The sequence below is a fragment of the Colius striatus genome, chromosome 9 (genome assembly GCF_028858725.1).
Source record: "Colius striatus isolate bColStr4 chromosome 9, bColStr4.1.hap1, whole genome shotgun sequence".
NCBI lineage: Eukaryota > Metazoa > Chordata > Aves > Coliiformes > Coliidae > Colius > Colius striatus.
This window is the reverse complement of record NC_084767.1, coordinates 33758858-33784718: the sequence shown is the minus strand read 5'-3', so window position 1 is coordinate 33784718 and position 25861 is coordinate 33758858. Positions and strand designations below refer to the sequence as shown.

General features: G+C 41.7%; 1 protein-coding gene across 2 annotated transcripts; it reads right to left on the bottom strand.

Annotated features, from left to right (window-relative positions):
• Positions 1 to 1744: 1744 nt before the first annotated feature.
• MAIP1 (matrix AAA peptidase interacting protein 1) lies at positions 1745 to 25859 on the bottom strand. Of its 2 annotated transcripts, XR_009819271.1 has the most exons (7): positions 25538 to 25859; positions 24201 to 24272; positions 22606 to 22732; positions 21529 to 21679; positions 17111 to 17460; positions 12038 to 12062; positions 1745 to 3058 (listed from the first exon to the last, which is right to left on the bottom strand). XR_009819271.1 is itself a non-coding variant. In XM_062002582.1 (5 exons), the coding sequence occupies exons 1-5, from the start codon at positions 25856 to 25858 to the stop codon at positions 17382 to 17384; spliced, it is 750 nt and encodes a 249-aa protein (XP_061858566.1). In that variant the 5' UTR covers position 25859; the 3' UTR covers positions 14797 to 17381. The 2 variants fall into 2 exon arrangements, 1 of the variants encoding a protein (XP_061858566.1); XM_062002582.1 differs by lacking the exons at positions 1745 to 3058; positions 12038 to 12062 and having other exon boundaries at positions 14797 to 17460.
• Positions 25860 to 25861: the final 2 nt, after the last annotated feature.

Sequence of the window (25861 nt, the reverse complement as noted above, 5' to 3'; positions counted from 1 at the left end):
TGTAGAAAACCATTTGTTTCTGCTAAAAAGGTGTGATGGTTTAGCCCTGACTGGGTGCCAGATGCCCATCAAGTTGTTCTATCACTCCTCCTCCTAAACTGGACAAAGGAGAGAGAAATATAACAAGAGGTTTGTCAGTCGAGATAAGGACAGGGAGATCACTCAGCAATTGTGTCATAGGCAAAACAGACTCAACTTAGGGAGAAAAAGGTTTGATTTATTAATGAACAATCAGAACAGAGCAGGGAAAATGAGAAATAAAACCAAATCTTAACACATCTTCCCCTACCCTTCCCTCTTTCAGGGACTCCCCTTCCTTCCCTTCAGTGGCACAGGGGATGTGGGTTGCAGTCAGTTCATTACAGATGGACTTTGCTGCTGCTTCTTCTCAGGGGGAGGCCTCACACGTCCCACTGCTACACTGTGGGGTCCCTCTCATGAGAGACAGTCCCTCACAAACTTCTCCAGGATGGGTCCTTCCCATGGGGACAGCTCCTCATGCCCTGCCCCAATGTGGGCCATCCACTGGGAGAACAGTCCTTCAGGTACCGACTGCTCCAGCCTGAGTCCCTCACAGGATCACGAGTCCTGACAGCAAACCTGCTCTGGCATGGGCTTCTCTCTTCCCATGGACTTCCAGGTCCTGCCAGGAACTTGCTCCAGTGTGGTTTTCCCACACAGTCACAGCCTCCTTCAGGCATCCACCCACTCCAGTGTAGGGTCCTCCATGGGCTGTGAGTGGATCTTTGCTCTCTGGTGGCCTCCATGGACTGCAGGGGCACAGCTGCCTCACCATGGTCCTCACCACAGGTCACAGGGGAATCTCTCTTCTAGTGCCTGAGCACCTCCTTCCCCTCCTTCTCCACTGACTTTTATGTCTGCAGAGATATTCTTCTCACATTCTCACTCCCTTCTGCTGCTGCTGCAGTTTAGCATCTGCACAGCAACTTCTTCCCCTTCTCAAATATGTTATTCACAGAGGCTTTACCTCAGTCACTAATTGGCCAGGCCTTGGTCAGCTGTGGGGTCCATCTTAGATTTGACTGGCATTAGCCCTATCAGTTACAAGGGAAGCTTCTGGCAGGTCTTTCTTTAAAGAAGCCACCTATGTAGCCCTGTCCCCCACTATCAAAACCTGGCCCAGGCAAAACAACTACACAAGACCACTAATAATTGTCTGTCATCCATGACAAGTCACTTGATACAGCAGATGGTGTTTCTGTTTTCTGGGTATTTACAACTTTGCATAATGGAAACAACATAAGAGACTTCGAAGTGGCTGGTGTGGGAAGAGAACAATCAAACAACTTGCTTTTCTTTAACTGTAAACCAGGTTCTCAACATTCACACACTGATATACATACATATATAGTATGTATATATACATCTATATACAAATACTTAAACTTTAAAATATTATCTGAGTTACATTTTTCCTTCATATAAGTGTATGCTGATAAATTAGAAAATACTACAAAAAACTTCAGTCATCTGCTTTTCTTACCCCACAAGGCTTTTGATATTGTGATCATCAAACATCAGAAGTTCATAAGACACTTATTCTGTGTGATGGAAAAAGATGACGTTGAGAAAACAGCAAATTATGTTACCTATTTTTGGTTAAACTAACTTCAGCGCTGGCATATTTTTTCCTAGCATCAACTTGAATTAACTAAAGAGTAGTTCCATAAACATCCAAGACCAAGGTACAGAAAAGAATATCTTAGTCTAAATTAAAACCACGTGAACTTTAATGCAAAGTAACAAAAAAGTCACATGCACATCCATTCATCCACAGTGTTCAATAGTTTTAAAATTTCCAGTCAAAGACAGAAATGTTTTAAGAAAGTTAACTTCACTGAGCTTGTAATGCAAGTAAGCAAACAAATGAACAAAACAACTTAGCACTGGACAGTTCCTTGTTCCCATCTATAACTAGACACAATCATGCTCCTCAGTTTTTTAAGCAATGGGTGACTCTTTGTATAGCATTCATAGCAGTAGCTTGTACTGGGACTATCAAAAGCATTATTTTAGGAAAAAGTCTTGGCAGAAGATAGACTTCAGCTTTACAATAATAATATTGTGCAATTAATCATGACATTATGAAGGACATTATTAAATACCTCAAAGTCTCTCTGCCAGGTCTTTAGAGATATTAGAGATTGTAGAGGTATTTTTTTATTGAGATATTTTCCTCATCCTTGTGAGAGCTCTTCCTTGCCCCTTGGTAAAGTTTTCCTTTTCCCTTCTGAGCAAGAATGCAAATAGAATCTTTTAGACTTGTGGCACAAAGGTGTTTTGTAGATTCAAGGAATATCAAAGACCCCACTCACAAACTTCTTTTCCCCAACACTTCCATTTCCAGGAATAATGTTTATTAGAAAGGCATTTTATTTCTCTGGAAGAAAACAGGGAGTAGATAAATGCTATCACCAGGGAGCATTTCATATTCTTCATAAACACTCATATCAAGTTAGTAGACTCAGAGAAAGTAGTTGTGATGGTAAGGGAAAACACATGCTTTCAATACAGAAAGAATAAAAAACTTTTGAAAACTGTCTTTCAAGATTCTCTTCTTCAGCCCAAACCAGTGCAGCCTAATCACAGGAAGTCATTTAGGAGAGTCATGCAAAAACATCTGCCTCAACTGATGCTGCATTGCTCCTTGCAGCATTTTGAAGCAGTTTCCTTTTCAATGAGCTATGCTCATTACATCCCACGCTTTATTTATTTTTCCAATGAGCATTCCTTAACCTAAGCTAGTTTGTCTAAAACACTGTTGCTCCTTTCCTTGCCTCTGCTGCCTCACAATGTGAAATGTCATCAGGGTGGAGAGATCCACCATATCTGTTCCTTCTACAAACTAGACAAGCTGGTAGACAGGCTGGTAGAGGCTGGAAGAGACTTTTGCTCTTGCATAGCTTGATACTTTGCATCACAAAATGTAGGACTGCAACTTCAAACCAATACGTCCATCCACTGTTTCTCTGCAACATTCTTCCTATGAGAATCTTCAATGGATAACGCTAAAATTAGTGTCCAGAAAGAACTGGGGCTGTTTTGTAGGGAAAAAAGAAAAAAAAGTAGAGAGAGTGTTATTTTGTTTTAAGAAATACAGATAAGACAGTAAGCTGCCTTTTGAAAAGTGACACCAAGAAGACTTACCAACTGGAAGTTCAACTGTAACTGAAACAGTGACACATGAACCTTCACATAGCGATATTTCCCTAACTCAGGCAGCCAGGAGGCACAGCTGTACAGTCATCAATATAACTCCTTTTCAGATCCTCTAACAGTTATGGTCGACCAATATTAACAATTTGATCCCAGTTATTTTAAGCTATCTCAAAAAAACCATTTTTCAGTTTGAGGCCTGCCTCCTTCAGTGAAATCCCTAGAAGCAGTATCAAATTCCAGGTAACAGGCAGGCTGAGTGTTAGGAATGTATTCTTCAAAATTCCCTGTATTACTTCAGAATCCTTGTTAATTCCTGCAGCCTTCTACCGCTGTGTGTAAGTCTGTATACACATGAGTAGAGGTGAAATACACATTTTATTTAGGGCAAGAACTAAAATGCTCAAGGTGATTTTCTGTTCATTGAAACGAGTGATCCAGTTTCATTGTGTAGCCTACTTTTTTGTCTAGGGAGAAGTAAATTCTCTGACGATTACAAAAATTCTCAATAACGGTCCAAATAGGAAAATACGAACTGGGTACAAAGGCATCTTTTTTTTTTCATTTGTGCATACATCAAACTTTTTGAGGAACGGTTTGCCATAAGAAAATCCTCCTGCACTCTGAGCTTCCTACCAGAAAAAGTAATGGTTGGGTCTTTTACCCAAGGGACTACCATGAATTATAGCCTTATGAAAGATGTAGTTTTAATAAGTACTGGGGAGTTTTGTTAGTAGTTATATACATATATCTCTAAAATAGATAATGAAGTGGAATACTGAGAAACTGTCAGTGTTGCCAGCACATGCAAATTCTCCTTGACTGAGAGGATTTTAAATGTGGAGCATCAGGAGCATGCTGCTGCCACAAGGATCCTGGGGAGAAGCAGCTCATGCTGCAGCAGTACTCTCAACTCCTGAGGGTGAGTATGGTTTTTATAACCATTGACTATTTTATTGTTTTCTCAAAAAGACACAGTTGTAAACCAGAGAGCTCCATGAAGCCAAAAGTACCTTCTACTCTCCTTGTCTAGTTCCCTTTTTGGTAACAGTTGTCATGGTTTAGCAAGGAGCAGCTTTTGCTTGGTAACAGGGGGAGGGGGTTGCAGTGCAGACCTGGTAAAGAGTTCTCAGACTTTCCCCTGGCTCTTGGGTTCAGACCCACCGCCAGCCCAGCTGGGCCAATCTGGCGCCTCTGCGATCACTATTAAAGGATGGGAATTTGAAATGCTTGGTAGGAGGTGTAAGAGTGGTACAAGATGGAGGCGACAATGTGGACCCCACAGTCAGAGAAGGAAGAAGGAGCACCAGAGGCCCCTCTGCAACCCGTGGTGAGAATGCAGGCTGTGCCCCGGCAACCCATGGAGGGCAATGGCAGGACTGAGAGCCACCAGCAGCTCCATGTGAGTGCACCCGGATGGGCAGGAGACTGTGTGAAGAGGTGGCCATGGCACAGGCCGTGCTGGAGAGCCTGTGGGCCACAGAGCAGATCCACATGAGAGGCAGAGCGAAGCTGCAGCCCAACAGAGCCCGTGCAGGGCTGCCGGGTGTGTGAAGGACCCTGCAGAGGTGCAGGGAGAATCTGCATGGAGCCTGCCTGCCCTGAGGAGAGACAAACAGCAGAAACCATCAATAACAGACTGACTGAAACCCCCACTCCCTGCCCCCTGAGCTGTTCAGCGGGGGAGGAGAAAAAGACACCAGGATTAGGGCTCTGAGCCTGGGAAGAGGGGAGGAGTGGGGAGAAGGTGGTCTTGAAGGGCTGGTTGTGCTCTTCATCATTGTACCACTATGAGTTGCTTTGTGTTGGTTATGTTTTGGGGTTTTATGGTTATGCTTTAGTTGGCATTGGATTAAATTATTTCCTGTTTTCTTCCCCAAGCCGAGTAGCCTCATTTGTTTTGTCCTGGACCATAAGGGACAATTAGGCCCTCCCTGCCCTTTGGCAATTCTCAGGTCTTTGGTACTTGAGGCTAATCATGGTCTTTTGACCCTTAATAGGCTTAAACCTGGACAACAGTTAATGAGAAGGCTGGGTCAGAACTGATAAATAAGATGAAGCTTTAATGTAAGCTAATACAGGAGAGAGCTTACCAGAGACTGAGAGCTGTGTTTCTTCTATTTTGGCAAGTAGTACAGTACACAGTTTGATTGCTGAACCAAAATACCCTTACGTGTTGCACTGTAATTCAAGCTCTGCCTCTTTCATTAATGTTCTGCACTTGCCTTTCCCCCTCTCCCCCTCCAATCCCATCTTGACTGCCAGGAAGGTCTAACTTTGGCCTACTGCGTATCCCAGAGGACTGTTATATAGGTAAGAGAGTTATAATGTCAAAAAATAAGCCACTGATATTGAAGTCCTAAATCAATATTAGAACAGGAAGTTTTGGTCTGGTATTTAGGTCAGGGAAATATTTGAAACACAAACGCTGGGCAATTTGTTTCATGGAGAGGGCTGGCTCAGAGAGCTCTGCTACTCTGAGGAAAGCAGCATACAGGTGATCAGGGCAGCCAGGATGTCCTACATAACACCATAGGGGCTATTTTACTGCTCCAAGACCATGCTAGGGTAGAATAGGTCTAGTTTCATGCAAAGCTGGGCTTTGGACTGCATTCAGCAAAGAGAGGAAAGTCATTGCTCCTGCTCTGTGACAAAGCAACACAGACAGTAAGACTCAAGAACATGTTCTGGGTAGTACTTAAGAAAACTCATCAAACTGGGAAGCTTGAAAAGCTCTGAAAAGCTCAGATTTGTAAAAGGAATCTAAAACTAGAATTATAAATTCTGCAATGTGACAGGCACTCCAGTCATAATTCTGAAAAAAAACCCCAAACAAAAACCCAACAAAAACATCAACCAACCAATAAACAAAAATCCCTAGAAATTCACAGACTTTAAAACTATGCAATCCATGCTACTTCTATGAAATATTTGGTAGGACGGGGGCCACTACACTCAGCAGTACCTTATATTGTTGAGTGGCCAGGCTCCTCAGAGAATTGTAGCCTATTCTGAAGCATGATAAAATCAAAGGGAGTAATTAATAAGATTGAATAGCTTTGAGTCATGTTTTATGTGAGCTGACCTCAGCAGTGCAACTGCCTAATACCACTCACTAAGTTATTGAAAAACTGTAGATACTCAGGCTTTTGGAGAAATAGAGCCACCAGGCCTATTTTTAAATGTGTGCTTTAAAAACACATGCTAGTGAAGCACCAACACTGAAGGCAGTTTGTGACTTGAAAAAAACTGCACCAGGCTGAGACTACAGGACTGCATTCTCTCTCAGCTCAGCAAGTGGATACCGGAGACCTCCTCCACCCATCCCCCATTGCCATTTGTACATGAACGTATTTGGTTCACATTTGTAAATTGACATGTAGATTGTCATCTACCTTGATTTCAGCAAGGCTTTTGACACTGTCTTCCATAACATCCTCATCAGAAAGCTCAAGCAGTGTGGCTTGGATGAGTGGACAGTGAGGTGGATCAAGAGCTGGCTGAATGACAGAGCCCAGAGGGTGGTGATCAATGGCACAAAATCGAGTTGGAGGCCTGGGGCCAGTCTTGTTCAACATCTTCATCAACAACCTGGATGAGGGGACAGAGTGTACCCTCAGCAAGTCACCTGATGACACCAAACTGGGAGGACTGGCTGTGCTGCCATTCAATGGGATCTTGACCGGCTTGAGAGTTGGGCAGAGAGGAACCTCATGAGGTTCAACAAGGACAAGTGCAGAGTCCTGCATCTGGGAAGGAACAACCCCATGCACCAGTACAGGCTAGGGGTTGAACTGCTGGAGAGCAGCTCTGCAGAGAGAGACCTGGGAGTCCTGACTGATAATAAGCTAAATATGAGCCAGCAATGTGCCCTCGTGGCCAAGAAGGCCAATGGCATCCTGGGATGCATCAAGAAGAGTGTGGCCAGCAGGTCAAGGCAGGTTCTTCTCCCCCTCTACTCTGCGCTGGTGAGGCCTCATCTGGAGTCCTGTGTCCAGTTCTGGGCTCTTCAGCTCAAGAGGGACAGAGAACTGCTGGAGAGAGTCCAGTGCAGGGCCACCAAGATGATCAGGGGACTGGAACATCTTTCATACAAGAAAAGGCTGTAGGAACTGGGGCTGTTTAGTCTGGAGAAGAGGAGATTGAAGGGAGATCTTATTAACATTTATATGTATCTAAAGGGTGGGTGTCAGGAGGTTGGGACATCCCTTTTTTTCTATAGCATCTAGCAACAGGACAAGAGGTATTGGGATGAAGCTGAAACACAAAAAGTTCCACTTAAACATAAGAAAAAACTATTTTACTGTTCAGGTGAGGGAGCAGTGGCACAGGCTGCCCAGAGGGGTTGTGGAGGCTCCTTCCTTGGAGGTCTTTAAGACCCTTCTGGACATGTTCCTATGCTTCTGCGGGAAGGCTGGACTAGATGATCTCTAAAGGTCCCTTCCAACCCCTACCATTCTATGATTCTATATGACATAAAATGCTCTGAAAGCTGCAAAACGGGTTTTTCATTTCTCAGTGACTTAGATTGGTTACGATCAGTGCCTTATAGGACACACAAACCTTATCAATTCTCTGTCTATGCAACACCTCTCTAGGAACAACATACGCCTTAGATTTCTGTACCTTATCCTCATTAGGAATACACTAAGTGGTTATTGCATGGTGGGTGCTGTCAAACAACTGTTTGTGAGCTGGCTAAATAGCTACATACCCAGGAAAATATGAAGCGATGTAGCAAGCATAAAGGACAGTCGTTCTTTAAGGCTACACTTGAGAACACCTGAGGAAGATGAGCAAAATGGAAGTAATACTTCAAACACCAGCATTATTTTGCCAGCACGACATATTTACACGTCTTATGACCCCTCTGAAGTGTTTATGCCTTATGCCCCATAGGGACTCCCTTTGGTGCCTTTTATTTTTAAAACTGCCTAAGGATGCCCACACACAGCTCTACTGGGCATGGTTTAAGAATTTTGGCAGATTCATTCCTGCATAACATTAATCATACAGTAGCTTGCACACTGTCTCAAGAAATTCCATACAGCACAGTCTGCTCTTGCCTGGGAACACAAAACAAAATGAGAAGAATTACAATCTCTGCTTAGTACTCTCTTTCCAGGGACAATATATTCCCAAGGTGATTTTTTTTCCACGTTTACGTGGTCTTCATCTTGTCTGCACTGGTGAAAATCAGATGGAATAAGGCACTGAGAATAATGGGATGGAAATTACAAAAAGCTACTTAAGTCATAATAACCATGCTACATTTAAATCCTGTGAACAGAGACACTGTTTCCTATTTAAGATTTTGGCCTGGATTTAGGGTCAGACATCAAATATCCACTGAAAATACAATCTTTCTGAACAATTTCTAGGGGGGAGAAAAAACCCAGAAGAGTAGAAAGTGTGGAATATACAGAAGCAAAAACTCAAAACCAGAGCTGTTTCACAGACTGAAGAGCATAAGAAATTAATCTAAGTTAAGTGGCTACAGCAGACTTTAGAACTAACATGCAAGTGTTTGATGGATACCAGAGAATCTTGAATGAGAAAAGGCATGTGAATAAAATATGGCCCAATAAAATAATTCTTGCTAAAATGAAAGGATTTTAATTATGTGCAACTTCAGCCTTGTGAATATGAAGCAGTAAGCACCTCAGGCATCTAGGGCCTTGAGGACAGAGTTACAAATTTATTCAGTGATGTGCTTTAAGAAACATTATGTTGGAAGCAGCACTTAAAAAAACTCCCTCAATACAACCACAAACATACAAAAAAACCCCACAAAACCCCAACTAAATCAACAAAAAAAGCCCACCAAAAATCCAATATCCCAAACAAAACCTACAAAGATCACTTATCTAGGTGTTACCTTCATCAATAATTAGGACTATGAAGTGACAGCATCAAGCCACTTCTGTCAGATACCTGTATATTCCAAATTGCTGTGGAGTAAGTAAATCACTGTGCCATAGTGCTGTCAATACCTCACAAAGAAATGCAATGGGAACACGGACAAGGAAAATGGAAATATGGGAAAGCACATATGGGGATTTCAAACTAGTCTTGTTCAGGACTAACTTGGGAACACGGAGAACTGACACACTTGGGAGAGGGATGTGTATCTGGATAAAAGCTCAAAATAGTTCCCAAATCATTCAGGAAGAAAGCAAGAATGGTAAAACAATTACAATATGGCACTGTTCACAAAGAAAACAGGAAATATAGTCCACTAGGGAAAAACATAGATGACTACTAAAACAGGCTGCCTGTTGTGAATGCGAACAAAAAATTTTAGGAGATGAGAAAGCAATTCAAAACTCCTCCACAACAGCTCTTACAAACCACAAAGTCCAGCAAACCAGCTGAGAAACAAAATAGCAGCATGTCAATCTAATAGAATCTTTTTATAATTGTCCTTGTTTTTTATCTCATTCTGCACCCAGATGGTACAGGCAGGGTTCTTCAGGCAGATGTCCAGTAGAAGTGCAAGAAAAATTTTAGTAATAAGGAAAGATCATGTATTAATATAAGTTACAGGAGCATTGTCTTAGTAAAGCAGCACAAAAGCTAAAGCAAACAATTAGGTCTTTTGAGCTCAAACAATTGGCTGGATTAGTACTTGAATGGACACAGAAAGTTTACATAGCAAGTAAACCCTGCTGAGAGTTAGGATATTGATTTATGTAAGAATGTGACTAGAGATCTGTGCAACAGAGGGTATGCACTGTGTCTGTGGTGCATCACTTTCATCCAGACATGCCTTGATTTAAGTGATACAGCTATGTCTGTCCCAGCACGGACATGCAGACAAGCAGCAAGCTAAAATCTCATGAAAATCTGAGAACAGGAAACTAATGCTGGGCGTCCTCTGGCATTTTTTTAATGTCTGAATCAGTAAACCTTTTTTTTTTTTTTTTAAAGTAGCTTTGGGCTATCTGTCTCTTTTTTCTGAGTGCAGGATGAAAGAAATCATCACTTAATACACCACAAAGAAAGCAAAAGGAACAAGAAAGAAAGGAAGAACATACTGAACATAGTAGACAAACTAGGAACACACAAGATTAAAAATTAATATAATATTAATGGAGGCATTAACTTTCATCCAGCTACCCCTGCTGAAACCCATATACTTCAGTGAAACAGGAGATTTAATTGTACACTGCAGGAGATCCTGCAGTATGAGCTGTACCCAGGGACACTGGCAGAAAACTGAGTAAAACACATAAGACGATTCCATCATGGCACAACAGCCTGTGCTGTTTCAGCAATTTCTCTATTGTTCTGTCTTATGAAAAATATCTCTTATCTGACGAGAAAATGTGACTTAATGACAAAAATGTAGGGAACCAGCTAACAGCTCAGATGTTAGGTGGCTGAGCCCCAGGTAGACCTAAGGTATAGTCACTCCACTGGTAATTAAAAGGGACCAAGTGCCTGTCTCAGGTCATTTTAATCATACATGTACTTTGAACACATGAGAAATTAAAGACTTTAGCTGGCTGCCAATCCAAGGTAGATATTTTTGTGACCTAATTTCCACCCCAATCAGGCCAGCAGTGATTAGATGTTCACCTGTTTAATGGTCAATGTCTACATAACATGAGTTATGGACTAATCAAATTCATTTTCATTAGCTTACTCTTCACATTATATTGCAGTCCCTCAAGCCTGTTCCCTCTGAAAGTATATCAAAGAAATCCCCCAAACCATTATTTATATTCCCCAATTCTCAGTTTATAAAATGACACACACATTACCAAAAAATAACATCAAAAGTAAAGTTTGTCTGTACTGCATGTAAGAAGTGTGAAGGTCCTCAAACAGCATTAAAACCACCAGCAAGCACAGAAAGTGATGTTCTGACTCATGGGCTTTTAACAAGGCTAACCACTTCATCTAATTGCACTACTGAAACTTTAGTTTCTAGACTTGGTAGTTATAGATGCTGCATCTGCCAAGTGTTTCCAGAAAGTTCAGATGAGAGGTATTATCAAGGCATTTCCCCACCTCTCCTTTTTCATTCCTGATTTCTAGGGATGTGCCAACAGCTAATTACTGTAAGGCAGAGACAGCCTGTAGCTACTCTGATTTACCTGGGCAGCCTTCTCCCATGCCTCCCCAGTCAGGCTATGAAATCTCTGCAAACTTGGCGTGGAACTTCAGCAATAAGCTTGGAAACTCAGATCCTTCCCATCATACATATATCAGAATAAAAGCATAACTTGTTATGTAAAAGGTTGCTGTCAACTGCAAAATACAATTCAGAGGAATATTCAGGTCACCGCTTGTTTCCCTGTATGTGCCAAATTTCCTGTGTCCTTAAGGCAAAGGGCTGCATCCTTGGTAAAATGCCATCTCCTGTGCCAGGTGCACCAGTAGCAAATTGGGAATAGAAGATTTCAAGTGGGAAAAAAAAGGGCAGATTTGTCCACGTTGACAATCTTTAGCTGACAGCCTGACACTGGTGTGATCTGACCTTGCTTACACATGCACTTTGCTTTGCATGTTCTTCTCCTTTCCCTCACAGATCCTGAGCAGTACTGTACCGAGCTCACTACCAAAAGTCTTGTTCTGTGACAGCAGAGGAGGGAGGAAATAGCACACACAAGAAACTACAGCATGTCTAATTTTAGCTTGCCTATGTTTCTGACAGAGTAACTTCAAAGGCAGAAAAAAAAGATGCAGTCTGCTCCAACTGAAACGTGTGACAGTTTCCCCATCAACTTCAGTAAGAGGACTTCATATTAGGAAAAAAATACATCACTGAATTCAGACAAAATAGAATTCAGACAAAAGAATTGTGACAAAGGCATTGTTTTCAACAGTGCTTCAGACACAGGCAGTGACTTACCTAAATTCCATCCTATTTGGGAAGACTGTAAAATCCCAGAAGATCAGCACATCAGCAATGGAAAAAAAAAAAATAGATAAGGGAAACCCCCCTGACTTAACTGTGGTTAGTACTCACTGTGCAACTCCATTTCACCCAGTCACCTTTCCCTTAGAAGAAAAAAATTCACAGCTGTGTAGGCAACACTTGCTTTTTTAACAGCAAAGTACCTCTTCCCATGCCCACACATAGCTCAGTGCTTACAGATTAACTGCTAGCTCAAGAGGGACAGGGAACTTCTGGATAGGGACTGAGTCTAGCACAGGGCCACCAAGATGATGAAGCATCTTTCTTATGAGGAAAGGCTGTGGGATCTGGGACTGTTCAGCCTTGAGGAGACTGAGGGGGGACCTCATTAATACAAGTATTTAAAAGGTGTATGTCAAGAGGATGGGGTGAAACATTTTTCTGTAGTGTACAGTGACAGGACAGACAAAAGCTGGAACACAAAAAGTTCCACTTAAGGAAAAATTTCTTTACTGTTTAGGTGAGGGAGCCCTGGCACACGCTGCCGAGGGAGGGTGTGGAGTCTGCTTCTCTGGAGACTTTCAAAACCTACCCGAACACATTCCTTTGTGACCTGATCTAGGCAGTCCTGCTTGAGCAGGGAGGTTGGACTAGATGATCTGATGAGGTCCCTTCTAACCCTTACCGTTATATGTTTCTATGATTCATATATGAGGGAAAAATGAAGGTAGAAACTCTATCCAACTGAACATACTTGTATCCCACCTGATATTAGCTGAGAGCCATCACGTAACCTGCAAAGAATCTCAAAGGTCCTCACCTGTAACCAATGAGGCACATGGGGCAGAAAACATGTTTAACCACAAACTAGAGAGAGAAGCACAGGACTTGTGAAGTTTTGAAGGAGTATAACCACCACTGTGACAATGACTTTTACTGCTGAACAGCTTTTGAGCTATAATATCTGAAAACAAATAGCTAAATATAACCTGACGTGAAGGTAAAGTCAAGCTTGAACATGCCTTAAAAACTAGAGAAACTTGAATGTAGCTCCCTGAATTAACCAGACAATGCTTGTCAAGGACGGAAAGGAACTACAATCAACATGATAAAACATACTTTAAAATATGAATATAAAACTAATCTTTCCCATACTAAGCACACTGTTAAATTGCCACTTCAAAATGGGTAGGCACAGCAGAGAGCACACAAGACACTATCACTGACTTGGGATGAAAGCCAAAAGGATATCAAGATTTCTTAATGAGTCTAAATAATTTAAATAGCACCTAAATGAGAACCAACACCTCTACCATTTTCTTCTTTATCCCTCTTACACTCTCATTAATGCCAGTCACTTCCCAGCCACGGTAGCTTTGTGGCCAAGGCCATCTACTGGTGACCATTATGTGCAAATTAATGGGGTTTTTGTTGGACAGATTTAATTAGTGCTTGTCAAGATTTAGACAAATACTGAAATTGTGTCAAGCAGCTGTCAGTAAGCATGACTAGTTTTGGATGAACAAATAAATGAAGGCTTCCAAAACTCCATATGCACCTAATGAAACATAGTTTCACTTAGGGGAGAACGTGGTACTTTTAATCTCCATCCCCCAGTCAAGCGTAGTCCAGACACCTTGTGACCTCACTGTTCTGTGTAAAATGAATCAGAAACATCAGTGTTTTTACTAAAGATAGGAATTTTTCCCTAGAAATAACTACCAAACCTGGTAACACTGTTTTCAATAATTATTGGAGTCTGAATTAAGAAGTTTACAGGTAGAAACTGCAAATATTTTAGGTGGGTATGCATAGGGATTTGCAGGCTGTACACCATAACTACAATTGTACCCCTGACTTAAAGCAACAGAAATGGAACTTGGGCTGGGAGCTGGAAGAGAAATAAAGCATACTCAAATCCTTCCACTGTGTGATTTCTAATGTGAAGTCTGAAAAAAAATCAGCAAGAGAATTTAGGCATGCTAGCCTGCTGTGACACACATCCCCACTTTGTTCTACAGTTCCCTGTTCAGCACTGATATTCCCAAAACATGAAGACAGTTCTAATACACCACTTCCTTTAGTTATTTTGAAAATTCTGTGCAGTATTATTAAAGTGTTTGAATAGCAGCACTGGAAATCCCCGAATTGCAAGACAATATCCTCCTCCCTTTGTCTCAGCTCAAGATAAAGCATACTTAACTCTTTACTCATCCTTTTTGATGAAAGAATTTGAGACAACCTTGATAGTATGTAAAAATGTAATCACTAGGAGCTAGCTTGAAGACACTAAACTTATAATCTGAGATAACAGGTGGTTTGGGTAGATACTTGTGGCTGGCCGTGGAGAAACCACATGCTCCTGTTTTGTCTGAACAAGTGACATGGAAGAAAAGTGTTTTAACAAGAGAAAATGTAGATTGCCAAAAGATGACAAATGTCCTTCACTGACATTCCTTTCAGTCTGACTTAATTGCTACAATGACCACATTTATGACAGAGAATTTATGGATGGCAGGTAAAAAGTAGTAAAAGCTTCCTGTAAAGACGATGACATTGAAGTTTAAGTAGTATATTGTCCATTCCTTTCAAGTTGGGTTTGGGGTTGTTTTGTGAGTAGGGTTTTGGGGTAGGGTGGGGTAGTGGTGTGTTTTTTCTTTTCCTGAAGCCAATATTAGACTGTAAATCAAGTTTAATTACACCATTTTTTTACTGTGGATGCAAACCACTTTCCAGTACAATAAACATAGTGATTTATGTGCCTTTCCAATTTATTTATGGTGTAAGGCCATAGGTAGTTCTGCATCTGACAGAGGTTTATCATCTTTAGGATAATTTTAAAAAATGAAGATTAGAGGAGGAAAAAAAAAGATAAACATCCAACAGCTGCGCCCTACAACCCAAAGACAAATATAACTTTAAAACAATAAAATAGTGCATGTAAACTTCCAATGACGGGGTTTTTTTCAGCAAAACTTAAAAATCTGGAACGTGTTCAGATCAAGTTACAATTTTATAGTCAACAACTCAAAATCTTTTCATTATTAATTACACAGAAGGGTCCACTCTGCCTTTGCTTACAAAAATGGTGCACTTGCTAGTAAAAGGGTAATAATCCCACATCGGTCATGACAGAGACTCCTGTTTCGATATATCCAATCAAACAAAAAAAGATACTTATGCTGAATACAAAGACAGCTTTACCGGCTTTTGTCTTCTTTAGCTCCATATGACTTCTTTTAGAGGTGTATCTGCACACTTCACTAGTGCTCTGCTTGTATCTCCTGCTACTATGACAAACATGTCTGATTGCAGCCTCTTGCAGCACCACATCATTCAGTGGCCAAACTGGATGTGCTACCATTTAGCATTTTTCCTCAAACTTTTCCTGATTGACAGCATATAAAATGGCTATACATAACTTTAAATATAGAATTTTGTTTATGACTTCAAGACAAATCTCTCTGTCACCACTGAACTTTCTCCAGAGGACAAATCACAAATTCTCTATTATAAGGCCAGGATGCTGCTGCTTTGGAAGAACAAAATACTACAATTATTTTGCCAAGATTTGACACAAAAAAATTGTTGAAATGTTATATCACAGCATCAGAAGAGCTGATATTTCTGAATTTTCTGAACTACAAAAAATTTAATTTATACCTTTCAATCGCAACTACTGTTACAGTAATCACAGTAATTATACTCTACACTTTAAAAACACACCTGGTTAAAAAGTTAGCTTGACATTTAAAGCTGAGATAAGGGATTAAAAAACCTGTTCTGATCACAGAATCACAGAATGGTAGGGCTGGAAGGGACCTTTAGAGATCATCTAGTCCAACCCCCCTGCAGAAGCAGGTTCACCTAGATCAGGTCGCATAGGAACATGTCCAGAAGGGTCTTGAAGACCTCCAAGGAAGGAGCCTCCACAACCCCTCTGGGCAGCCTGTGCCACTGCTCCCTCACCCCCACAGTGAAATAGTTTTTTCTTATGAACCTCATGAGGTTCAACAAGGACAAGTGCAGAGTCCTGCATCTGGGAAGGAACAACCCTGTGCACCAGTACAGGCTGGCAATCGAACTGCTGAAGAGCAGCTCTGCAGAGAGAGACCTGGGAGTCCTGATTGATAATAAGCTAAACATGAGCCAGCAATATGCCCTTGTGGCAAAGAAGGCCAATGGCATTCTGGGATGCATCAAGAAGAGTGTGGCCAGCAGGTCAAGGGAGGTTCTTCTCTCCCTCTACTCTGCCCTGGTAAGACCTCATCTGGAGTCCTGCGTCCAGTTCTGGGCTCCTCTATATATTTAAATGGAATTTCTTGTGTTCCAGCTTCATCCCATTACCCCCTGTCCTGTTGTTAGATACTACAGAAAAAAAGGGATACCGCAACCTCCTGACATCCACCATTTAGATATTTGTAAATATTAATAAGATCCCCCCTCAGTCTTCTCTTTCCTATTGATCTGTATATAAAACATTAAGCTACTTACACCAGGACTCTCACATTCTAGAAACAGAGATAATCTGAGAACTGGGAAATTGCTCAGCTGGAACATCTAATTTTAATGATTTACTCATTTTTCAATGTGCATTTCAAATACAGGACTTAGTTTAGCTTTATTCTCATCTTCTTTTAAACTCACATTTTTGACTGACTTTTCACTCCTGAACCTCTAAATTTGTAACTGCCTGTAAGTTACTGAATTGAAAGGAATATTCTTTTTATTTTTCAAAACACATACATCTTTGATCTATTTTCCCTGTGCAGTGTTAAAACTCTTTTTCTTAATCCAGTCCTGTACCAGACTCAGAGAAGGGCTCTATCTTTCTTAATCTCAAATATATTCAAAAGTAAGATCACCTCAAAATTAACTGTTGAGGCTAGACAATCTAAAATCCATCAACCTCTATTTCATCTTGCATATTATTCAGTTATTCATTGTACAGTCCCCAGGGGAAAAAAAACCCCACAGGAAAATAACTCAGAAGGGCCAGAAGCCAGGAAAATGTTGTTTATCTTCAAGTAGTACCATTTCTTCTATCAATGTAAGAAGTCAACATACCTGTAATACTGGCTGCGTGAAACTGTGTCGTGTAAATGTCTTGGATGAGTATTAATACCAATTAAGCTTGTACTAGCCTGTTCCAGAGAAAAGGCTTTACTGTAATGCTGCAGCACTGCCCATGTTTCAGAAGAGTTTTGGGAAATCAAACATACAAAATTCAGCCCTCTGTTGGAGGAGAAGCCAGGAAGGTAAAAAAAAGACCAAAAACACCTGGTATTTTTTACACCAGAACATTTACAACAGTACATGAAAAGACTGTAGAAGGGATTTATTCTAATAGTCTTGGATGTTCAATCCGTGTAATTGTCCAATCTGGTTTTGCTCCTTCTGTAAATTCCCTTCGAAATCTGGAAAAGGAAAGACAATAAATGAAGAATTGTTGAAATTCACTTGATGCTTAAAGAGCTACAAATACCAACAAGAAATCACGAAGAAATGCTTTACTTCAAAGTTACTCCTATAAAAGCTCCTTAGTCTCTGATGCTTATGACTCAAAATGGAAGATCAAAATTAATTGTATACTAAGAAAACAAGTGCACTGACTTCATAGTATTTTGGTTCCAATCCCACAGACAGGATTGAGCAGCAACAACAAAGACCCCAATTTAAAGAAAGCGCTCAGTTTTCAAAGCGCTGACTAAGAATATAGCTTTGTGGCAGATCTTCATCTCTAAAGAGTTTCATTTAATGGGACTGTAACTGCAAAGGAAATCACGTTATGCATTCTTCCTGAAATTTTCATTTTTACGCAACTGTACTTCAAAAAAAAAGGTGTATTTTCGGAAATACATCAAAGATCGAGCCAAGAGTAGCACTCAATCTCCCTGAAATAAAATTCCACAGTTTTTGATAGAAAAATGAAAATGTCCATCCCTATTTTGAAAGGTCTTCCTCTTCCTTATGTATTCATTAATGCCTTCCTCCCAGAGCATGACAATTTCACTGCTTGTCATCTAAAGGTAAGTCTGAGCTTCAAGCTGAATATTTATGCTGCCATTGTGGACAAGAGCAGTATAACCTGATTGCTTTGCCATTTGCATGCACTCTTGGAAACTGTCTTCTCCAGACATGTAAATACTTAACACTAGGCTCCCAAGGACTCAGTGTCTTTGCCCATTTGAGTTTAGGTTAGCACTGTAAAAAGCAGAGGGAATGCATAGAATCATAGAATGGTAGGGGTTGGAAGGGACCTTTAGAGATCATCTAGTCAAACCCCCCTGCAGAAGCAGATTCACCTAGATCAGGTCGCATAGGAACATGTCCAGAAGGGTCTTGAAGACCTCCAAGGAAGGAGCCTCCACAACCCCTCTGGGCAGCCTGTGCCACTGCTCCATCACCCTCACAGTGAAACAGTTTTTTCTTATGTTTAAGTGGAACTTTTTGTGTTCCAGCTTCATCCCAATACCTCTTGTCCTGTTGCTAGATACTGTAGAAAAAAGGGATGTCCCAACCTCCTGACACCCATCCTTTAGATACATATAAATGTTAATAAGATCTCCCTTCAATCTCCTCTTCTGCAGATTAAACAGCCCCAGTTCCTGCAGCCTTTTCTTGTATGAAAGACGTTCCAGTCCCCTGATCATCTTGGTGGCCCTGTGCTGGACTCTCTCCAGAAGTTCTCTATCTCTCTTGAGCTGAAGAGCCCAGAACTGGACACAGGACTCCAGATGAGGCCTCACCAGCGCAGAGTAGAGGGGGAGAAGAACCTCCCTTGACCTGCTGGCCACACTCTTCTTGATGCATCCCAGGATGCCATTGGCCTTCTTGGCCACGAGGGCACATTGCTGGCTCATATTTAGCTTATTATCAGTCAGGACTCCCAGGTCTCTCTCTGCAGAGCTGCTCTCCAGCAGTTCAACCCCTAGCCTGTACTGGTGCATGGGGTTGTTCCTTCCTAGATGCAGGACTCTGCACTTGTCCTTGTTGAACCTCATGAGGTTCCTCTCTGCCCAACTCTCAAGTCGATCAAGATCCCATTGAATGGCAGCACAGCCAGTCCTCCCAGTTTGGTGTCATCAGGTGACTTGCTGAGGGTACACTCAGTCCCCTCATCCAGGTTGTTGATGAAGATGTTGAACAAGACTGGCCCCAGAACCGATCCCTGTGGAACTCCACTGACCACAGGCCTCCAACTCAATTCTGTGCCACTGATCACCACCCTCTGGGTTCTGTCATTCAGCCAGCTCTTGATCCACCTCACTGTCCACTCATCCAAGCCACACTGCTTGAGCTTTCTGATGAGGATGTTATGGAAGACAGTGTCAAAAGCCTTGCTGAAATCAAGGTAGATGACAATCTACATGTCAATTTACAAATGTGAACCAAATACGTTCATGTACAAATGGCAATGGGGGATGGGTGGAGGAGGTCTCCGGTATCCACTTGCTGAGCTGAGAGAGAATGCAGTCCTGTAGTCTCAGCCTGGTGCAGTTTTTTTCAAGTCACAAACTGCCTTCAGTGTTGGTGCTTCACTAGCATGTGTTTTTAAAGCACGCATTTAAAAATAGGCCTGGTGGCTCTATTTCTCCAAAAGCCTGAGTATCTACAGTTTTTCAACAACTTAGTGAGTGGTATTAGGCAGTTGCACTGCTGAGGTCAGCTCACATAAAACATGACTCAAAGCTATTCAATTTTATTAATGACTCCCTTTGATTTTATCATGCTTCAGAATAGGCTACAATTCTCTGAGGAGCGTGGCCACTCAGCAGCCAGTCCTTCCAGTTTGGTGTCATCAGCGAACTTGCTGAGGGTACACTCAGTCCCCTCATCCAGGTCATTGATGAAGATGTTGAACAAGACTGGCCCCAGAACCATGGAACTCCACTGACCACAGGCCTCCAACTCGATTCTGTGCCACTGATCACCAGCCTCTGGGCTCTGTCATTCAGGCAGCTCTCAATCCACCTCACTGTCCACTCATCCAAGCCACACTGCTTGAGCTTTCTGATGAGGATGTTATGGGAGACAGTGTCAAAAGCCTTGCTGAAGTCCAGGCAGATGACCCCTGCACTCCTCTCATCTAGCCAGCCGGTTATGCACTTATAGAAGGCTCTCAGGTTGGTCAAACAGGATTTCCCCTTGCTGAAGCCATGTTGACTCCCCTTCATAACCATCTTATCCTTCATATATTCAGTGATAACATTCAGGATGAGTTGTTCCATCACTTTTCCATGGATTGAGTTGAGACTGACCAGCCTGTAGTTTCCTGGGTCGTCCTTCTTGCCCTTTTTGAAGACTGGCGTGACACTGGCCTTTCTCCAGTCCTCAGGAACTTTACTCCATGATTGTTCAAAAACGATGGAGCAAAGCTTTGCAATCACATCAGCCAGCTCTCTCAGCACTCTAGGATGCATCCCATCAGGACCCATTGACTTATGAGCCTTAAGCTTGGCCAACAAGTCTTTAACCTCTTCCACCTAGGGCAAGTCCTCTGCTGTCTGCATACTTGTAAACATTTCTCTGCTAGGGATTAGGAAGATATTTATGGCTTTAAGGGGAGGCTCTTGAGGTTAATGGAGCCTCAGAAGTGTCCAGCTCTAAGGAAGAGGCTGAATTCAGCTCCAGGAGGGATCCACAAAAATCCATCTAGGCAAAAAGCACTAGCGTCCTCAGAGTGTTTCCTTTGTTTCACTGCTCATCAACTGGACCCCATGGCCTCTCCAGTTGAAACGTGATTGATTATATTGCACCTCTCACACAAACACCCTCACTTTTCCCAACTTCTGACACTGTTATTTTCAGTGCATTTGCCAACTGCGCAGAAATTTCTGTACTGCTCCAATGTAAATAACGTGTGTGTTAAGTGTACTGACAAGCATTTCCACAAAAACCCATCTACCTAATGTGTGCTTTGAGATTGGATCAGTGTGGCATGAATTATCTGAACGTGGAGTGATGCTTGCTTTGTTGTGCCTTTCTGCAGAAAGCTTTTGGCTAAATAACATCCTCTTTTGTGAGGTACTTTTTCAGCTAATTGCATTTCTGACTTTTGAGTGGAAAGTGACAAGTCAACAGCAAAAGTCTTGACTGCTTGGTTTGACTGCATTGCTGTTAGCTGTGCTACAAGAAATGAGAAACAAGAATTGATACTGGCTTATTTCCTGAAAGCTGCAGAGGCAGTACAGGACAGGGTCAGAAACCTCCTTCAGTGCTACTGCTCCTCCTGAGAGAGTTCCCATTAACATCAATTCAGAAGCAAGAAAATAACACAATGACTAAGATGTATTTAAAAAATCTGGCCATAAAATCAAAACTGGGAAGCTGGATGAGAAGTAACTTAGGTTAGAATCAAGGTAAATTAAAACATACTGAGCTCTGCACTGGCACAGTGTGAATGCTTTCAGTTCCATAACTTTCCTCACAGCTAGCCCATGTACATGGAGGGAAAAAAAAAAAAAAAGGACAGGTAAACTTACTCATAGTTGGCTGTTAAAAGGTGTCTTTGTTCTTTCATGCTTTCCTCTCCAAACACAATCTGGAAAACTCTGGTTTCACCTGGTACTTCGTCAGGTAGGTTAGCACCATTCAAATACCAGAAACGCATCAGGATGCTAACAAACTTCCTTCCTGTTGGAAATAAATGAAAGCAGAAGGTAGATCTCATATTTTCCCTTGGAAAAATACTCCTATTTGCTATCTAACATATATTGTAGTGAGATCCAGGAAGGGCAGCTGACTTCAGCAATAAAGAATGCACAATAGAATAAATAAAAGATAAAAGATACTTAAGGCTATATTCATTTTGTTTAGCACTGTACATAATTAAACCATATGCTGGTTACTACAAGGTCCAATTCCAACTGTCGATACTACAAAATTATGTAGTATCAGTACGTTGCTCCAACTCAGGAGCAATCAAAGAGGAAAGAAAAATTTTGGCTCCCAAACCAGGAAAAAAGCTCACTGGGTCTGAAAATTTGAAATGCTTATTAGAAGACCTATGGTTAGACTATAAACCATTTCAACCTGTCAGATAGTGAACTGAGCACATCATGCTCATACTCATCCAAAAGAAAAACTTGTTTGCACGCATCAATAGTTAAAAAAAAAATTTAAAAAAAATCAAGAAGCCCTAGAACAAAGTATAACCCATGAAAACAGAGTAGAAGTGAAGACAGCAAAATTTATGTCATTATTCAGCCTTCACTATTCTTCTTGGAAAATGTATTTTCACTGCTGAAGCAAACAGCTTTCTGCATATAGTAGAATAACTGGGTTTGAGATTGCTAAGGACTAATAATGTAAAAATCAGAAGTGACAAAAGAATAGAAATGAGCAAAACCTAAACAGAAGTCAGAAGAGTACCACAACTTATTAACAATAATCTTTCTCTTTTAAAAGGAAATCAAGAAATTATATACAGATGAACCAGAAACAGAAATGCAAAGAATAACAGTACTCAAAACCATATCTGTAAGGAGAATGTCTGCTTACTGACGAAACCAGGAAACAAGACCGCCCATTGCTGAAATGTTATAGAATTCTAAACATACCATCATCATCATAGTAAATGCGAACATCTCCTTCTGTTGTGTACATGATTGCATCCATGTCAGCTGCTAAGGCATCCCTGTGGTTGTCAGGGAGTGATGAAATCTTTTCCTTCAGCACCTGAAGTACCTACATTCAGAAAAACTGTCACTTAGTTTTTCATTAGGAAATTGAGGTAACAATCTTGACTACTGCAGTTAAAAAAATTAGCCATATTGCTAAAACATACACAACAGCGGAAAACATATACAGCAGTGAAAAAGTGCTGGGAAGTCTGAGCACTCCCTGATCCATTTACGTCTCAAACCAACAGAAACACCAAGCATTAAAAAAATGTTTAAAAAAGGTACTGCCAAAACAGAATTTGAAAAGTAAGGTATATAAGCCCAGAAAATACCAGTTAAAACTTGCTTCCACAATCATACTCACACTCTGCCTGCTTACTGCTTATTTCTCACTACATGCACATTCCTTAGCTTCTACTTCAATTATGGCTTACTTAACCTCCACAAAGTTCTTTCATAATCCTTTCCATTACCACTCATTTTTTAGCCTAACTTGAATTTACATTTTTTAATAACAAGCACATCCAGAAGCCACACAGAAGCAAGAGGCAATCTTCACTAGAAGATGTTGGTTTCTGGTACATTTTGCAAGTCTAAAATTCACTGGCTGAAGCAAGAACAAAGCAGTCTGTTGAGGTATCACAGCCTCATCCATTTACATGACTCTGGTTACATGAGGTCTTTGGATTAACCTCATCATCTGAAAGATGTGAGCAGAGAAAGAGGAGATGCTCTTTCAAAACAACTATAAGAAACAAACTCACATTTTATTGCTATCTCCACTCAGAGAGAAGGCAAGATTGTCCAGTGGGGATGCACTAGAACAGCACCAAAAGTTTTGCTGCAAGGCATGAGTGGCAATAGGAGAGGTCAAGCTGACATCCAGTACCAAGGCAGACATAGACCTGAAGTATCTCCTCCACTTGACTGATGCATCTGCTACCTCTGTCCCCTGGGAAGGCCAAGACAGCTTCAGCAATTAAAAATTCATAAAAACACAGAACACACAGCACTGATCTTTAACTATCCAGGTCAGCCATATCCCTGAGATCATGACACAAGGACTGACGCCTTCCAGACAAAACCAGTAACTGGTGGTACGTAACTAGCTGGAGGTGGGAATGTATTAGTGCAGCAAGGATGAGCACAAACCAGTTTCTTTATTTGAATCCTGGTGCACACACCAAAAGTTTCAGCTATCTGCCTACACCAACAGAGGTATGCAATTCCAGCTGCCATCCAGAACCCACTGTGTTTCAATCCTTTCTGGTATGCCAGCAATCTTTTTGGCAATTGACCCTTATGCTCAATGGCAAGCATATTTTATTTTTTTGTAAATGCTGCAAGTTTAGGTTAAGTTTCATGTCTTGAAATTAAACACAAAAAAGTTGCAGGACAAACAATTGCTTTGTTCCATATTGCTTTTTTCAAATTAAATCAAACTGACAGTATTTGTAGATAATGACATGCTGAATGCAAGTTACTTCATAATGGAACATGAACTGCTAAAATAAGACATGGAAAGCATTTACCTCTGCTGATACAAGTTCATCCAGCAGGTCAAGTTTACACTGAGATAGCAGCTTCGAAACAACAGAAAAGGCCTATTGAAAAACAAAAACCAAACCAAAACAAGATATAAATACATGAACAAATAACACTAGGTTGACTTTTCAGACAAATTAGATGATCTCCAAAGGTCCCTTCCAACCCTACCATTCTAATTCTATGTAACAAGCTACCCAAATATTCCTTGATCTGATATTTCAATGTTTGCAGAGTGTATCACCATTGAAATGGAAGTGCTACAGCATTAAGAAGTGACTTCATGGACAAAAACATAAGGTTTCCATTCAGTTTCTCATTTAAATGATTAAATCTTTTGATAATATGCAAGTGACTGCATAGCCTACCAAAAAAAAGTGTTGCAGTCATCTACGTAAGCTGCTTTTACACTCTCTTTGACAACTCAAGCAGCCTATATCTTTCCCGTAAATATTTTATTACTCTGCCTCTTTTCCCAGCTCGTCTCCTGATTTCAGTCAATACAGATGCTCCAGCTTTAAAAAAATTCTTTATAAATCTGGTTTAGTCTCTAAACTTCAGGAAACTCAACTCTCCTTTCCCTCTCAATTTTGCAGGTAATATTTATATACAATAATGACTCTGTGTATTCAAATAATATACTTTTGGAACATGGACATAGTGTTCACCACTCTACAGCAAATAAAACCAAAAAAACCTCAGGGCAAGGTAAAGCAGGTGGTTTTTGCCTGCATGACAACTAATTTGGTGTAGGGCTTTTTTTGGCTCTGAACTAGCCTTTTGCTTGTCTTTTAAAATGAAATACTGTAACTGAGGTTTCACAGCAATTAACTCTGTAATTTTTACACAATTGGCTTTGAGACGACTACCTCTATGACACATTCTATTGACAATGCTCATTGAAATAATACATTTGGGGAAATGTATATAGCTGCACCAGCTCTATACCTTCCTAAGCTTTGTAATTTTAGGAAACCCAGCTAAGAGGGATATATAACCCCTGAAAGACTCTAAAATATCTGAAGCACCTCTGGGGGACAGCTAAGCTATCTCACTACCTCTAGATCCTGGGAAAAGAAGAAACGTTTGAAACACACCTTCGATTATTCTCAGTTCCTCCAAAATCGAAGTACTTAGAGCAAAAAAAGAGGACCTTCGTCTATCTCACACGCGGGAGAACCCTGACTGCCCGTGAAACGCCACCCGGCAGCAACCTCGGGAGGCTCCGCGGGGCAGCCTGCGGAGCCGCGGGCGGCACCTGTCCCTTCCCTGAGGCGGGCTGAGGGGCCCCTCCCGTCTCCCCGCCGCCCGCTTCGGCACTCACCTGTTTGGCCCCTCGCGTGAACTCCTCGATGCTGAACTCCTGGTCGAAGTAGAGCCGAATAAGGAGGTAATAGAAGCGTGTGCGGAGCCAGGCGATGGGGCTGGTGATTCTCACCACCACCACCCGCCGCTGCGGACCCTCGGCCTCCGGCCCCTGGCCGGCCGTGCTGGCGAACCGCGCGGCGGGCCGGTGCGGGCGAAGCCTGCCCAGCGGCAGGGCCAAGGCGGCGGCGGGAGGAGGCGGCGGGACCCGGGCCGCCCCCGGCGCCCCGAGCGCGCGCGACAGCCACCGGCCGCGGCCGGAAGCCGCGCGGAGCGCCATGAT

Excerpts from the sequence above, each read along its gene's own strand:
- MAIP1 (XM_062002582.1), bottom strand. The coding sequence starts at position 25,858 with ATGGCGCTCCGCGCGGCTTCCGGCCGCGGCCGGTGGCTGTCGCGCGCG. Across the intron at positions 24,273-25,537 it reads TCACGCGAGGGGCCAAACAG|GCCTTTTCTGTTGTTTCGAA; the intron begins GTGAGTGCCGAA and ends GTTTTTCAATAG. Across the intron at positions 17,461-21,528 it reads CTTTTAACAGCCAACTATGA|ATTTCGAAGGGAATTTACAG; the intron begins GTAAGTTTACCT and ends TTCCTTTTCCAG.